General features: G+C 30.9%; 3 protein-coding genes across 5 annotated transcripts; 1 reads left to right on the plus strand and 2 right to left on the minus strand.

The window, feature by feature from the left end:
- The first annotated feature begins 5,597 nt into the window (after positions 1 to 5,597).
- Positions 5,598 to 7,991, plus strand: LOC120125459. Of its 2 annotated transcripts, XM_039143895.1 has the most exons (4): positions 5,598 to 6,099; positions 7,046 to 7,231; positions 7,316 to 7,378; positions 7,611 to 7,991. In XM_039143895.1, the coding sequence occupies exons 1-4, from the start codon at positions 5,650 to 5,652 to the stop codon at positions 7,824 to 7,826; spliced, it is 915 nt and encodes a 304-aa protein (XP_038999826.1). In that variant the 5' UTR covers positions 5,598 to 5,649; the 3' UTR covers positions 7,827 to 7,991. The 2 variants fall into 2 exon arrangements, with proteins under 2 accessions (XP_038999826.1, XP_038999827.1); XM_039143896.1 differs by lacking the exon at positions 7,611 to 7,991 and having other exon boundaries at positions 5,601 to 6,099; positions 7,316 to 7,596.
- A 107-nt stretch (positions 7,992 to 8,098) lies between these two features.
- On the minus strand, positions 8,099 to 8,720 carry LOC120125464. Its single transcript, XM_039143901.1, has one exon. The coding sequence runs from the start codon at positions 8,647 to 8,649 to the stop codon at positions 8,275 to 8,277; it is 375 nt and encodes a 124-aa protein (XP_038999832.1). The 5' UTR covers positions 8,650 to 8,720; the 3' UTR covers positions 8,099 to 8,274.
- Positions 8,721 to 9,550: 830 nt separating this feature from the next.
- Positions 9,551 to 11,839, minus strand: LOC120125460 (ras-related protein Rab7). Of its 2 annotated transcripts, XM_039143898.1 has the most exons (8): positions 11,827 to 11,839; positions 11,418 to 11,538; positions 11,229 to 11,255; positions 11,012 to 11,111; positions 10,565 to 10,711; positions 10,407 to 10,487; positions 10,133 to 10,278; positions 9,551 to 9,733 (listed from the first exon to the last, which is right to left on the minus strand). In XM_039143898.1, exons 2-8 carry the CDS (start codon positions 11,468 to 11,470, stop codon positions 9,664 to 9,666), a joined length of 624 nt encoding a protein of 207 aa, XP_038999829.1. In that variant the 5' UTR covers positions 11,471 to 11,538; positions 11,827 to 11,839; the 3' UTR covers positions 9,551 to 9,663. The 2 variants fall into 2 exon arrangements, with proteins under 2 accessions (XP_038999829.1, XP_038999828.1); XM_039143897.1 differs by lacking the exon at positions 11,827 to 11,839 and having other exon boundaries at positions 11,418 to 11,570.
- Positions 11,840 to 12,605: the final 766 nt, after the last annotated feature.

Here is a 12,605-nt window from a genome sequence, read left to right on the forward strand (position 1 = left end):
TCACTTACACAATTTAAAATTCTTTTAGCTTTATACAGATTTAGCATCCTTGGATAAGTGAAAACAAATGGTTGGGATTGACTCATTGTTTTGTTTTTTTCCAGTGAATATCTTCTCATTTCCTACTGTTAATCTCAGTCATCTACTTTCACTCATCCAACAGTCTTAAATATCTGTAAAACTAAAATAGTTTTACATTGTGTAATACGATCTTATCCCTATTAGGGTTAGGATCCACTTACATAGTGTAAAACTCTTTTAGTTTTACATAGATTTAGAGCCTTTGGATAAGTGAAAACAAATGTTGGATCGACTCCTTATTTTTTTCAGTGAATATCTTCTCATTTCTTACTGTTAATCTCAACCATCTATTTCCACTCATCTAATAGTCATAAATATGTGTAAAACTAAAATAGTTTTACATTGTGTAATAGGATTTTATCCATATTAGGGTTAGGATCCACTTACACAATGTAAAACTTTTTAGTTTTACACAGGTTTAAGACTGCTGGATAAGTGAAAACAAATGGTTGGGATTGACTCCTTGCTTTTTTTCCCATTGAATATCTTCTTATTCCTATTGTTAATCTCAACCATTTATTTCCACTCATCCAACAGTCTTGAATCTGTGTAAAACTAAAATAGTTTTATATTGTAACATATCTTATCCCTTCATATTATATTAAAATATATAGGATTAATTGAAAAATAAGTATCCATATAATTTTATTTTATTTTTATCTTGGGTTATTAAAAATTTCCTGATTAAAGTGGATGCATAATGTTTTCAAATATATTATTTAAGGAGTTTGGACGTTAACAACCGTTAAAAATTCATTATCCAATCAGTGTGGACCTGTAACATTTTTTAATTTTATTTTTTCAAAAAATCCTAAGGAATCCTAAAATTCCTAAATTACTAAAGAATTTTAAAATTTCTAGCCCTAAATCTCTAAATCTCATATGATATAGTCGAATCAACTACCATCGGTAATCTTCTATCGTTGGATTCCTATTGATCGATAGTCGGCCCATAAATCTTGTCATATAAAATCATTTTTTCATCCCATCACATGTTCATTTTCATCGTTTAGGTTACACCGTCGTCGGAACCTTTAACCGCCTTTCGTCGCCTGGTCTAATCTTTAAGGTTATTTATGGATTTATGAATTATGGATTTGAGAAATTAGATAATTTATGGTTTTTTAGAAATTTTGAAATTCAATTTTTTAGAAAATTATTATATCACATGTCAAGTAACTTGTTGGTTGACGAATTTTTGACGAATTTTCATAATATCATCGATAGTATAACCTTAAAATGATAACGAAATAAAATTTTAGACACTTTAATTGAAAACTTTATATTTATTTTGATAGAAAAAATGTAAATTACACGGCTGAACATCAATGAGATAAGGAGGTTGACGATGAAGCCATTTTGAAGATAAGGAAGTTGAGAATCTCCTTTGAAAAGTATATGAAAGTCCCTCTAGAATGAGAGAAATAACACCCAAATTTTGAACCCACCACACATTGCCATCCATCCCCATATTTGCTGTCAAACTCCTGTCATCCCAAAATATTCAATCAACTTCAAACCATGCAAAAAAATACACAGAAGACGTACAAAAAAGAAGAAGAAGACCTTTTGATGTATCCAGCAATTGATTTGTAGTCAGATACATCATGGTGATCAAAGCTTGAGAAGCAGAAGACATAGCATGGATTTGCATCTCCAATGGCATATCTGTGTCTTCCACCAATGCCTTCCCTTCCCTTCCCTTCCCATCTTTCCTCTACTTCTCTTTTGTCTCACAAAGAAACAAAGATTCCTGCTTTGGGATTTTTTGCCTCAAATTCAGTTCCAAAAGTAGCAAAAGATGAAGGGCTTTTTTAATATTTTTCAGGGCATATATTAAGTACAAACATGGTAATATTAGGGTGGTAGGCTGCTACATTTTGCCAACGCTTTTGTGCTTATCCCTCTGTAAGCCCTTTTTTATCCTTCCGTTTTCTTTTATTTACTTTTCATTGCCCACAAGGATAACCCCTTTTCTCCCATTGCCTACTTGTTTTTATTTAATTGTCGATTAAAGTAGGGGTAAATATTTGATTGAATCAAGTTTAAAAAATTAACTAAAATAATAGTTTACGAGTTTTATCTTATTATTCACATTCTATTTAAAAAAATAGTCATATTTAATTTATAAAATTTGAGTGAATCAAATCAAATATATATTCGAATTTATATTTATATTTAAATATAATTATTTATATTATTATTTTTTGGTATAAATTATTTATAATATTATGATATTGATTAGTTTTAATTTATTGACTCTTTAATCATAATATATATATATTACACATGTAAAATAAAATTTATAATATTTAATAAATTAAAGCGTTTGAAATTATGTAATATATCTATAATACTATTTTGGGGATATCATGTGTTATTAACTCGATGATAAAATTTATTAAGCGGTTTTATGGTAAAAGGATATATTGTTTTTTTTTAAATTTTGAATTCGAATAACTATGTCTGCAGAATATGTATATACTACCAATAACTAAGATTCTGAACATATATTACTTATAAACTATAAAATAAGGTTGCATATTAAAACAAATAAAAAATAAAAATGAAACAAGGTTGCGTATTAAAATGAACCCTAATAGAAAATAGAATCAATAGTTTATATGTCTCCAAACTATAACCTTCATTTTAAATTGGTCTTTAAACTTTTGAATATTTCAATTTCATCCTTAAATTATGAATCTCATTTTAAATTAGTCCTTAAACTTTAAACATTATAATTTCATCTCTAAACTATGACCCTCTTTTTAAATTGGTCACCAAACTCTTGAATATTTTAATTTTATTCCCAAATTCATTCAAATATGTAATTAGTTTCAACCATAATTTAACCTAATTTTTTTCAAACATATAATAATATAACTTAGCCTAATGATTTAATAAAAAATGGATGTGATTATCATATACATATAGTTTGGGATGAAATAGGAATGTTAAAAAAGCTTGGGGATCAATTTAAAATGAAGATCATATCATGAGGATGAAATTGAAATGTTTAGAAGTTTGAGGACTAATTTATAATGGTAATCATAGATTGGAATATTTAAAATTTTAGAGGCCAATTTAAAATGGGGTCATACTTTGAGGACATGTGATATAATTAATTCTAGAAAATAAAAATGATTTGAATAGAATAAATTATTTAAATTTTATATTAAAATAATGGTAAATTACAAATTTCACTGCTGAACTTGACTCTCTCTCCTACTTTGCTTATTAAACTTTAAAAGTTTTTAATTTCCTCACTGAATTTAATACATTGGATTTTTTGTCACTCCACCGTTAAATAGTTAACGGCATTAAATGACGTTGTTTTGAAAAAAAAATACACCAAAATGATGTTGTTTTGCATTTATATAACAACTCATTTATAACGCCGTTAGTGATAAAATGGTTGAGTGATAAAAAATAATGTATTAAGTTTAGTGACAAAATTGAAAACTTTTATAGTTCATTGAACAAAATAGGAGAGATAAAGTTAAGTGATGAAATTTATAATTTACCCTAAAATAATAGTGGGCTCGAGAACCTTTATCAAAAGTTTGCGTGGCGAGGAGTATTTTTTTTATTTGTGGTGTTAAATTAAACACCCGATAATAGACTAAAAGTCTGGAATAAAATTAATTAATCAATGCACCAACTTTACCCTAAAAATAATATAATAAAGCAATTTGTCAAGATAATTAATTAATTAATATAGTTTCGTTCGAGTTGGAAGAAGAAACAAGGGTAAAAGTAGTTAAGTAAAGGAATCTAATCAAAAGTAGGTAGTTTGAATGTTTCATATACCTTTTAATTCTTTTTTAAAATTGTACAAGATCTTAAACTTTTCTGATACAATTAAATATTTAAATTTTTTAATCTAATTAGATAATTGAATTTGAGTTTCTTTGTTTAAATTAGTATCTAAACATCATTTTTGTTCAATCTAATATTTACAGTAAATAACTTATACATATCTAAATTATAAAGCTAAAATCAAATATCAATATAAAATTAAAATCAAATTTAGATATTTATTAGATTATAAAAATTTAAATACCAAATTAGACATTATCAGATTTATAAACCTAACCTCACAAAAAATTTGGTATCAAATTACATTTACAAATTGATAAAATATATATTGGTACAGCTACTTTAATATATACAAATACAATAAACTATAGGGTACAACTACATATTTAGTACATCAACTATCACTTTTTTTTTTTGGTCATTTAATTTTTTTTTTAAATCATACCTATTATTTAGCTTTAGTTTCATTTTTATCATCCGTCATTAAAAAATACGGTGATGCTGACATGTCACAATAAGATAATGTCATATTATCATTTAAAAATATATATATAATGTTGGTAGTTCTATTATTTTTTAACGATGAGTGACCAAAATGAAATCAAAACATAATATTAAGCATGATTTAAAAAAAATTAGTTAGGTGACCAAAACAGTACTAAAGTAATAGTTAGAATACTAAACATGAAATTTACCCTCGATTATATATATATATATATGTCCAAAACAATATTTTAATTTAATCTCAAAATACAAAAACTATTTGCTGCCGACACTTATTCCCGAACCTACAACTCAGTGGCAGTGCGAAGTGCTTGCTACGGTCCCAAACCCAAACCTCTTCATCAATTTCATCATCCTTTATTTATTTATTTTAATTTTACATATTTTTTCAAAAAAATAATTTTATATATAAAAAAACTAACGGCTTTAAATACATATAAAAATATTAAATAAAAAAGGCTTATATTTAACGAATATAAAAATATTGAATAAAACATATGAACATAAAAGTAATATGACAAACATGATTAAATATAATAAATTTTAATATACTCAACTAGGGATGGGCATGAGATCCGAACCCGACGAGTTTCGATCCGACTCGATCGGGTCAAGTTTTCTTAAAAGAAATCGGAGTTGAGTCAGATCGAGTTTTTTTAAGTGTTATGTTCGGGTCGGGTCGGGTTTAGGGTGAAAAATACTCAACCCGACCCGACAAAAATATATATTTTTACCTTATATATATAGAATAATTACAATAATACTTCTCTATATATAAATTGTTTCAATTAAGTCACTGCTTTTATTGAATAAAAATAATATTTATTATTATTTCTGGTTGAGTCGGGTTTCTAAGCTATATATCGGGTTAGTTTCGGGTCGGGTGAATTTTTTTTGGTCAGATCTCAGGTGGAGACTCTCTTGTTCTTGAATAAATTGGGTGGACCAAAAATCCGACTCACGCCCATCTCTATATCAACAATCTGATTACATAAATAATATAAAATTTTAGTTATTTATTATTTGAATATTATGAATTCAAATGTAATGGAAATGTAAAAATTAATTATATTTAAGGGTAATATTTAAAAAAAAGGAAAAAAGTTGTCTTTCTCTGGATTACTTTTATTGTATGTATGCAAGCTTAAAAGCCAGACAGAAACAGAGTGAACTGATTTGTTGCTTCTTTCATCATCTTTTTCTAACTCGAATTCTGAGAGTTTTTTTTTCCTTAACCAAAGCAAGATGTTGTCTACGAAATCGGAATCAGATGTCACAAGCCTAGCTCCATCATCGCCGTCAAGGTCACCAAAACGTCCAGTATACTATGTTCAAAGTCCATCTCGAGACTCTCACGACGGCGACAAGTCGTCGACAATGCAAGCGAGTCCCATGGAGTCGCCTTCGCACCCTTCCTCCGTGGGACGTCATTCGAGGAACTCGTCGGCTAGCCGATTCTCGGGGATATTCCGGTCGTCGTCCGGGAGGAAAGGTGGACGGAAGAGGAATGATAAAGGGTGGCCTGAGTGTGGGGTGATAGTGGAAGAAGGGTCGTATGATGAGTTTGAGGATAAGGCCTTCATTAGGCGTTTCCAGGCCTTGATTTCCCTTTTCACTTTTGTTGTTTTGTTTACAGTGTTTTGTCTCATCATTTGGGGCGCCAGTAGGCCTTGCAAAGCTGAAATCCTGGTCAAGGTATGTTCATTCGCTAATCATGCTTTATCTTCAAACATTTGTGAATCATACAATCATCTACTTCACATTTCGAATTCCATTTACAAGAAATTCATTACACTTGATAATAAGAATAGTCATGGATTAGATTAGGTCCAGTTTATAGTTGATCCAATTCAATAATTAAACCACTTCATTTGTATTTGATTTAATTCGATGTAGGAGATTCATCAAATTTGAAACTCGATCAGACTTTTTAGGTCACAAGTCAAAACTAAGTATCCGAGCAACCCAAATATACATAAAAATTCGTTTTTATTAGATAAAATAAGTAATTAATAATAATAATATAAAAAATATTATTATTGTAATTATCTATAAATATATAATGAATAATTATAATTTTATGTGGATCGGATTTTTTTCATTTTAAATTTGAATTCAATTCTATTCAATTGAGGTTGAGTATTTGATCGAGCCGAGTTTGGTAAAAAAATTGAATTAGTCGAGTTGTTCTTATTTTATAACTCAAACTTTATTTGAATTTTTTCAAGTCGAGTTAAGTTTATGAAATTCGAGTCAAGTCGAAGTGCTCGGGTCTGAGTTTGAATTTCGTTGTAAATATTGATAATGCTATGATACTATTTGATTATAATTTAACTATTTTTTTATAACCGTATATGATACACATATATTTCTATAAATTTTTTAATGTGTTATACATATATCATATAGAGTTAAAGAAATTCAACTCGAACTTAAAAATCAGTCAATTAATTAGTAAAAAATTTTAGCTATACAATTTCTATTTTGTAACTTGGCTCGAATTTAAAAAAAATCGAGTCGAGTAAAAAAATTATTATTTTTTGTATGGAGTAGAATTTTGCTTATGTATGCCCAACCGATCTTATCCGAATCTGAATTAGAAAAACAAAACAATTGATGAAGAAAAATGGGAGTCCTGCAGAGCTTTGCAGTGCACAACGTTTTTGTTGGTGAAGGCTCAGATTTCTCGGGGGTTCCAACAAGAATGCTGACTATCAATGGCACCTTGAAGATGAGTGTATACAACCCCGCTACGTTGTTCGGCATTCACGTCAGTTCCAACCCCGTCAAACTCGCGTACTCGGAAATCAACGTCGCAACCGGCCAGGTAGGATTCGTCGAAATCCCGAGCATGTTTCGATTGTAAGCTTGTAATGCAATGACATTAAAGTCTGTATCGAATGGATTGCAGCTGAAATATTATCAGCCAAGGAAGAGCCATAGGACCGTATCAGTGGCGTTGGAGGGGGAAAAGGTGCCACTTTATGGAGCTGGATCAAGCTTGACGTTTACACAGAATGGTGCTGCTGAAGTTCCATTGATACTGAAGTTCGAAGTCCGGTCACGAGGGAACGTGGTTGGAAAACTCGTGAGAACGAAGCACCGGAAACAAATTTCTTGCCCTCTGGTAATCGATTCTATGAAAACCAAGCTCATTAAGTTCAAGAAAAACGCATGCACATAATGATGAAAGTCATGGTCAAAAGGTGCCACTTTATGGAGCTGGATCAAGCTTGACGTTTACACAGAATGGTGCTGCTGAAGTTCCATTGATACTGAAGTTCGAAGTCCGGTCACGAGGGAACGTGGTTGGAAAACTCGTGAGAACGAAGCACCGGAAACAAATTTCTTGCCCTCTGGTAATCGATTCTATGAAAACCAAGCTCATTAAGTTCAAGAAAAACGCATGCACATATGACTGAAAGTCATGGTCAAGATGTTGATTCGCAATCTCCTTTTGTTTGGGTGTAATTTATTTAGTGTTTTGCTTGGTCTTTTGAGCTGTTCCTTGAAATAAAACAAATGTATAGACGACCTAAGAGGTTCTCTGTGCTTGATTTTGCTTAGGAATGTCGATACAGATTTCAAACAAAATAGAGTAAACAATGTGATCACACAATAAAATAAACGTAAGATTTTAAATAAAAAGTGATCGAATCTGAGTGAAACTCTAGTACACCGTAAGAGCAAAGACATTGTTTGCGTAGATTTCCATGGCTTTAAGCTAATGCAGACACCAGCTAGATCTAAACTATTCGGGAAAAATTGTACAAACACAGGAGCTAGATTAAGCATCAAGAAGGATCTTACACACAAAAAACTTGGCCCATAATTGGGTTTTCCTTTCTCCTCTCATCATCCTCTTGATTTTTATTCTTCTTTTGTCTCTTTCTCTTCGATCTTCAAACACTTCAGTTCATCATCTAGACAACCCTTTCCGACCACCGGTTCTCCACCCAGAACCACCCTTTCGTTCGCTTCCTCCGAGTCCGAGGGAGGGTGGGAAGACCCTACAACCACCACTGCGTTAGGGAATGGATCGCCGTCTACGAATCCGGCTTCAACTTCATCATCGGAATGGTAGAGGGTATCGGAACGTGAATTGACGGCGGAGGCAGCTTTGAGGAAGGCCTCGTGTATGGAATCCGGCGGAAGAGCGCAATCCTCAAGACCCGCGTCTTCGAGGCGTGGAGGGAGGATCTCGTCGAGTAACCCCGTGGATTCTCGCCCTCTCGTGGCATCCATGAAACCCTTTTTCAGAATGTTTGAGAAGAATGAGCCTGAAACTTCAAAGAGAAGAACGGGATTTTGTAATTGGAAAATATAGAATGACATGAAACCTTGATTTAAAGACAAATGAAATTTTGATTTTGCATAAAAAAAAGTTGCCTAATTATATTCACTTAAAACTTTTTTTCCTTCCTTTAATCATTTTAATCTCAACATTTTATTTTGAGACAATATATTTTCTTAATAAATAATAATTATTAACATTATAAAGTAGAGATTTTTATCTTAAAATTAAACGTTGATGGCAAAATGTTCAAAAGAAAGAATAAGAGTCAAAAATAATTATTTGGTCAAATATTAAGTGCCTTTTATCATAAAATAAAATATTGAGAGTAAAATGCTTTAAAAAATATAAATTAAAATAATTATTTTAATAAACGCTGAAGGACGAAGTAGGATGGAAGAAATTTTTTTTAATTTTTTTAATACTGAATGTTACTGTTCGTTCAAATATATACCATGCTATGATACCTAAATTTTGATCTGTTGCGATTATATACATGTAACTTTAATTTTGGTTTAATTGTACATATGAAACCTTGATTTTGATTCAATTATATTCAATTTAAAAATAAATTAGTTTCATTTATTTTCATATTAGAAAGATATAATTTTTTGTATACACAATATATAAACGCAAAATGATGTTAAGTCGATAGCAGTTTTAATAACTTGTGAAACTTGAATGAAATCAAAATTTCATGTATAGTATTTCATAATTGCACCAAATTAAAGTTAATGTATAACATACGAATAACTCAAGAGAATGGATTGAAAGGAATACAACAGAAGTTCCATATTTATTCCAGAATGCATAACAAGGGAAGTGGGAGGCATGGTACAATTACTTTTTAACATGACTAGTTTATTACTAATTGTCAGACCCTGCAACTTTAACTGATAGAAATGAGAAATCTACTGCAGCTGTTTGTGCATTTTGATAAAATGAAGCTGCACCTGATGACTCGTTTAACATTCACAGCCTGTAGATCTCTGTGCTCGTCCGCCACTAGCAACATCGATGGTTTCGGGAAGGTAGCTTTAATCATCAAAAAGACCAAGCATTGAAATAAAAACAATTATCAAAGACTCTCCAAGGAAGAACTATAAACTCTAACAACCAAGCAGTTCAAAAACAGAATCATGTTACTCCAATATTGATGTCAATTGCTACACATAGGCCCCATTCATTGTTCAGATTCAGTGCACTAAATAAGTTCCAAACAAATGTCTTGATCTAACAAGCATTCAATTCCAATAGAAGAAGTAAGCTTGTCCATCATAGAAGGTCAGATACATCTCCTAGTGTCAATTTACTCTCTGTTAATTGCTGCTTTAATATTTTATTATATTTCTTTGAAGATAGATGCATCCGTGTAAACATTTTATAAGGCTGCTTCTTTCTTTTAAGAAAACATAGATTTATGCAAATACTTACATTTCTTCTTCAGGTTCATTCTTGAGAGCATTTTTGGCTATGCACTCAAATGCAGCATCGACATTGAATCCTTCTTTTGCAGAGGTCTCAAAGTAAGGAATATCTCCCTTTGAAGCACACCATGCCTTTGCTTTCTTTTCAGAAACCTAAACCAAAGAGAAATAACCTCATTCAACACTAAGAAAATACATTCTCTGCCATATGATACTAAGAAATCTGAAGGGCAAAAAACGGAGGGGAGAAAGGCATGTCAGAAGGTTGGAATACATCTTACCACTCGACTGTTGCCACCATCAACATCAACCTTGTTTCCCAGCACAACAAACGGAAAGTTTTCAGGGTCAGATGGACTCGCCTGAACACTCGACCAAAAAAATAACATTAGTCATTCTTCCAATTATGATATTCTACACGCCATTGGATATAAATTACCTGAATCAGAAACTCTTCTCGCCAGTTGTTAAGATTATCAAAGGACTTCATGACATTAACATCATGCACAAGTACACAGCAATCAGCACCCCGATAGAAAGCCACACCTAAACTTTGAAACCTTTCCTGCCCAGCAGTATCCCATATCTATGCACACAAGCAGAAAAACGAGCATCAGCACTAAGAAGAGTATATAAAGCTCATTACCTCTATTCTCAACCAAACAGAAAATTTTAAAAGTACAGAAAAAGGTAGGCATAGTTTCTACCATTGACGATAGCCACTCAAGGATGGCAAAATCAGAGAATATGCTTAAACAGTTGCTAAAATTCACATTGCATTATCATCATTAGGCACAACAGAAACCAAATTCTATTGCAAACATAAACATAAACATAAAACAATCAACAAATAATTAAAAAAAAAAGAAATTAAAATTTTTTGTACCTGCAATGTAAACAGTCTATCTTCAAACTGAACCTCTTTTGTCAGAAAATCGGCTCCAATCGTTGCTTTGTACTGATTACTGAACTTACGATTAACATACCTGATTCCAATAAAATTAACAGCAACTAATACATCGGAACCGGCAATTGAACATGCAAAATTCAAGAGTTAAATAAAGAGAAAAAGGAAATTTAAGGATTCCAGTTTCAAAGCTTACTGATTCATGAGAGAAGTCTTCCCAACCCTAGAAACAAAAACAAGAATCAAAAGAAAATGTATATTAGACAAAAATAACATCAAAATATTTGTAATCATATTGGAAATGCACAATAATTAATAAAATCTTCAAATTCTAACATGTAAAATAAAGAACACTAAAACGAGAGAAAATGATTATAAAGCTTACCCGCTGTCGCCGAGAATTATGACCTTTAGAAGCATACGCCGACGAGAAGCCATTGGATCGAATTCGAGATCCTAATACGATTTTCAGTAATTGCAGGAAAATTATGAGATATTTTTTAAATCTTTGGTTAAAGAATACAGCGATTATAAAAGAATATAAAAACGATGTAGCTGTTGATTTTATTTGTTTTGTTTTTTGAGAAAACGAAATTGATATATTTTTCAGCGAACGGGAAGACTGGTTGATAACAATACTAACATTCCAAAACTGCCCTTGCGTTCAAGTTCAAGTAACACAAGTTTCATTCTCCATTTTGGGCTTTAATAGGGACGACCATGGGTCGGTTTTTAATCAATCTAATATGACTTAAGAAGTATATCAATCTGTTCGAAATTTTGTCTATTGAAACTTTTGAAGATCTTAATTCTTTTTTTTAGAATTGTATATCATTCGATCAACCACTATCAATTTAGGGATGAATATTCGATTGAGTCGAGTCCTGTCAAGTAAAAATATTTTGAGATATTCGAGTTTACGAGTCATATTTTGTAATTCGAACTTGACTTGAAATTTTTGAGTCGAGTCGAATCGATTAGAGTTGTTCGAGTTTATATACAAATTTTTAATTGTAATTATGTATAGTATTATGATATCGATTCATTCCAAATTTTCAAAAAAAAAGGTAATCATATAATATATATGTAAATATATATATATATATACTCGTATTGTTTTCACATTATAATGTTATTTAATAAATCAAACATAATCTAATTTTATAAAATATGTTTAGAATATTACATGTCAAAGAAGATATTTTGAGGGTAAAGTGTTGATAAAAGTATAAAGGAATGAGGAAATTGATAAGAAGAAAAAAATGAAACGGTTAAAGTTAAAAAAACCAAATTCTAAATTTAGTAAAATGCAAAGTTAACGGAACTAAATTGAAAAAGGTAGATTTTTAATAATAAAAAACAATTACATAGACATTCTACAGTGGTAGAGGAGCATGTGGTTCGAATTTGGTCACAACAGGATTAAAATGAAGGATTGTTGATTAATCGGGTAAAGATAACGGAAATAACACAAGAATTTTAACGAGGTTCAGCAATGTGCTTACGTCATCGGTACCCTAGGCGGCGCTATAATTTTATTTAATTTAATGTCTCATAAGTTTAGGTTACATCT

Source organism: Hibiscus syriacus, unplaced genomic scaffold (assembly GCF_006381635.1).
Source record: "Hibiscus syriacus cultivar Baekdansim isolate YM2019G1 unplaced genomic scaffold, ASM638163v2 tig00110430_pilon, whole genome shotgun sequence".
In the NCBI taxonomy this organism is placed as follows: domain Eukaryota; kingdom Viridiplantae; phylum Streptophyta; class Magnoliopsida; order Malvales; family Malvaceae; genus Hibiscus; species Hibiscus syriacus.

Excerpts from the sequence above, each read along its gene's own strand:
- LOC120125459 (XM_039143895.1), top strand. The coding sequence starts at position 5,650 with ATGTTGTCTACGAAATCGGAATCAGATGTCACAAGCCTAGCTCCATCA. Across the intron at positions 6,100-7,045 it reads AAGCTGAAATCCTGGTCAAG|AGCTTTGCAGTGCACAACGT; the intron begins GTATGTTCATTC and ends GGAGTCCTGCAG. Across the intron at positions 7,232-7,315 it reads TCAACGTCGCAACCGGCCAG|CTGAAATATTATCAGCCAAG; the intron begins GTAGGATTCGTC and ends AATGGATTGCAG.
- LOC120125464 (XM_039143901.1), bottom strand. The coding sequence starts at position 8,649 with ATGGATGCCACGAGAGGGCGAGAATCCACGGGGTTACTCGACGAGATC.
- LOC120125460 (XM_039143898.1), bottom strand. The coding sequence starts at position 11,470 with ATGGCTTCTCGTCGGCGTATGCTTCTAAAGGTCATAATTCTCGGCGAC. Across the intron at positions 11,256-11,417 it reads ATAATTCTCGGCGACAGCGG|GGTTGGGAAGACTTCTCTCA; the intron begins GTAAGCTTTATA and ends TTTTGTTTCTAG. Across the intron at positions 10,712-11,011 it reads ATAGACTGTTTACATTGCAG|ATATGGGATACTGCTGGGCA; the intron begins GTACAAAAAATT and ends TTGTGTGCATAG.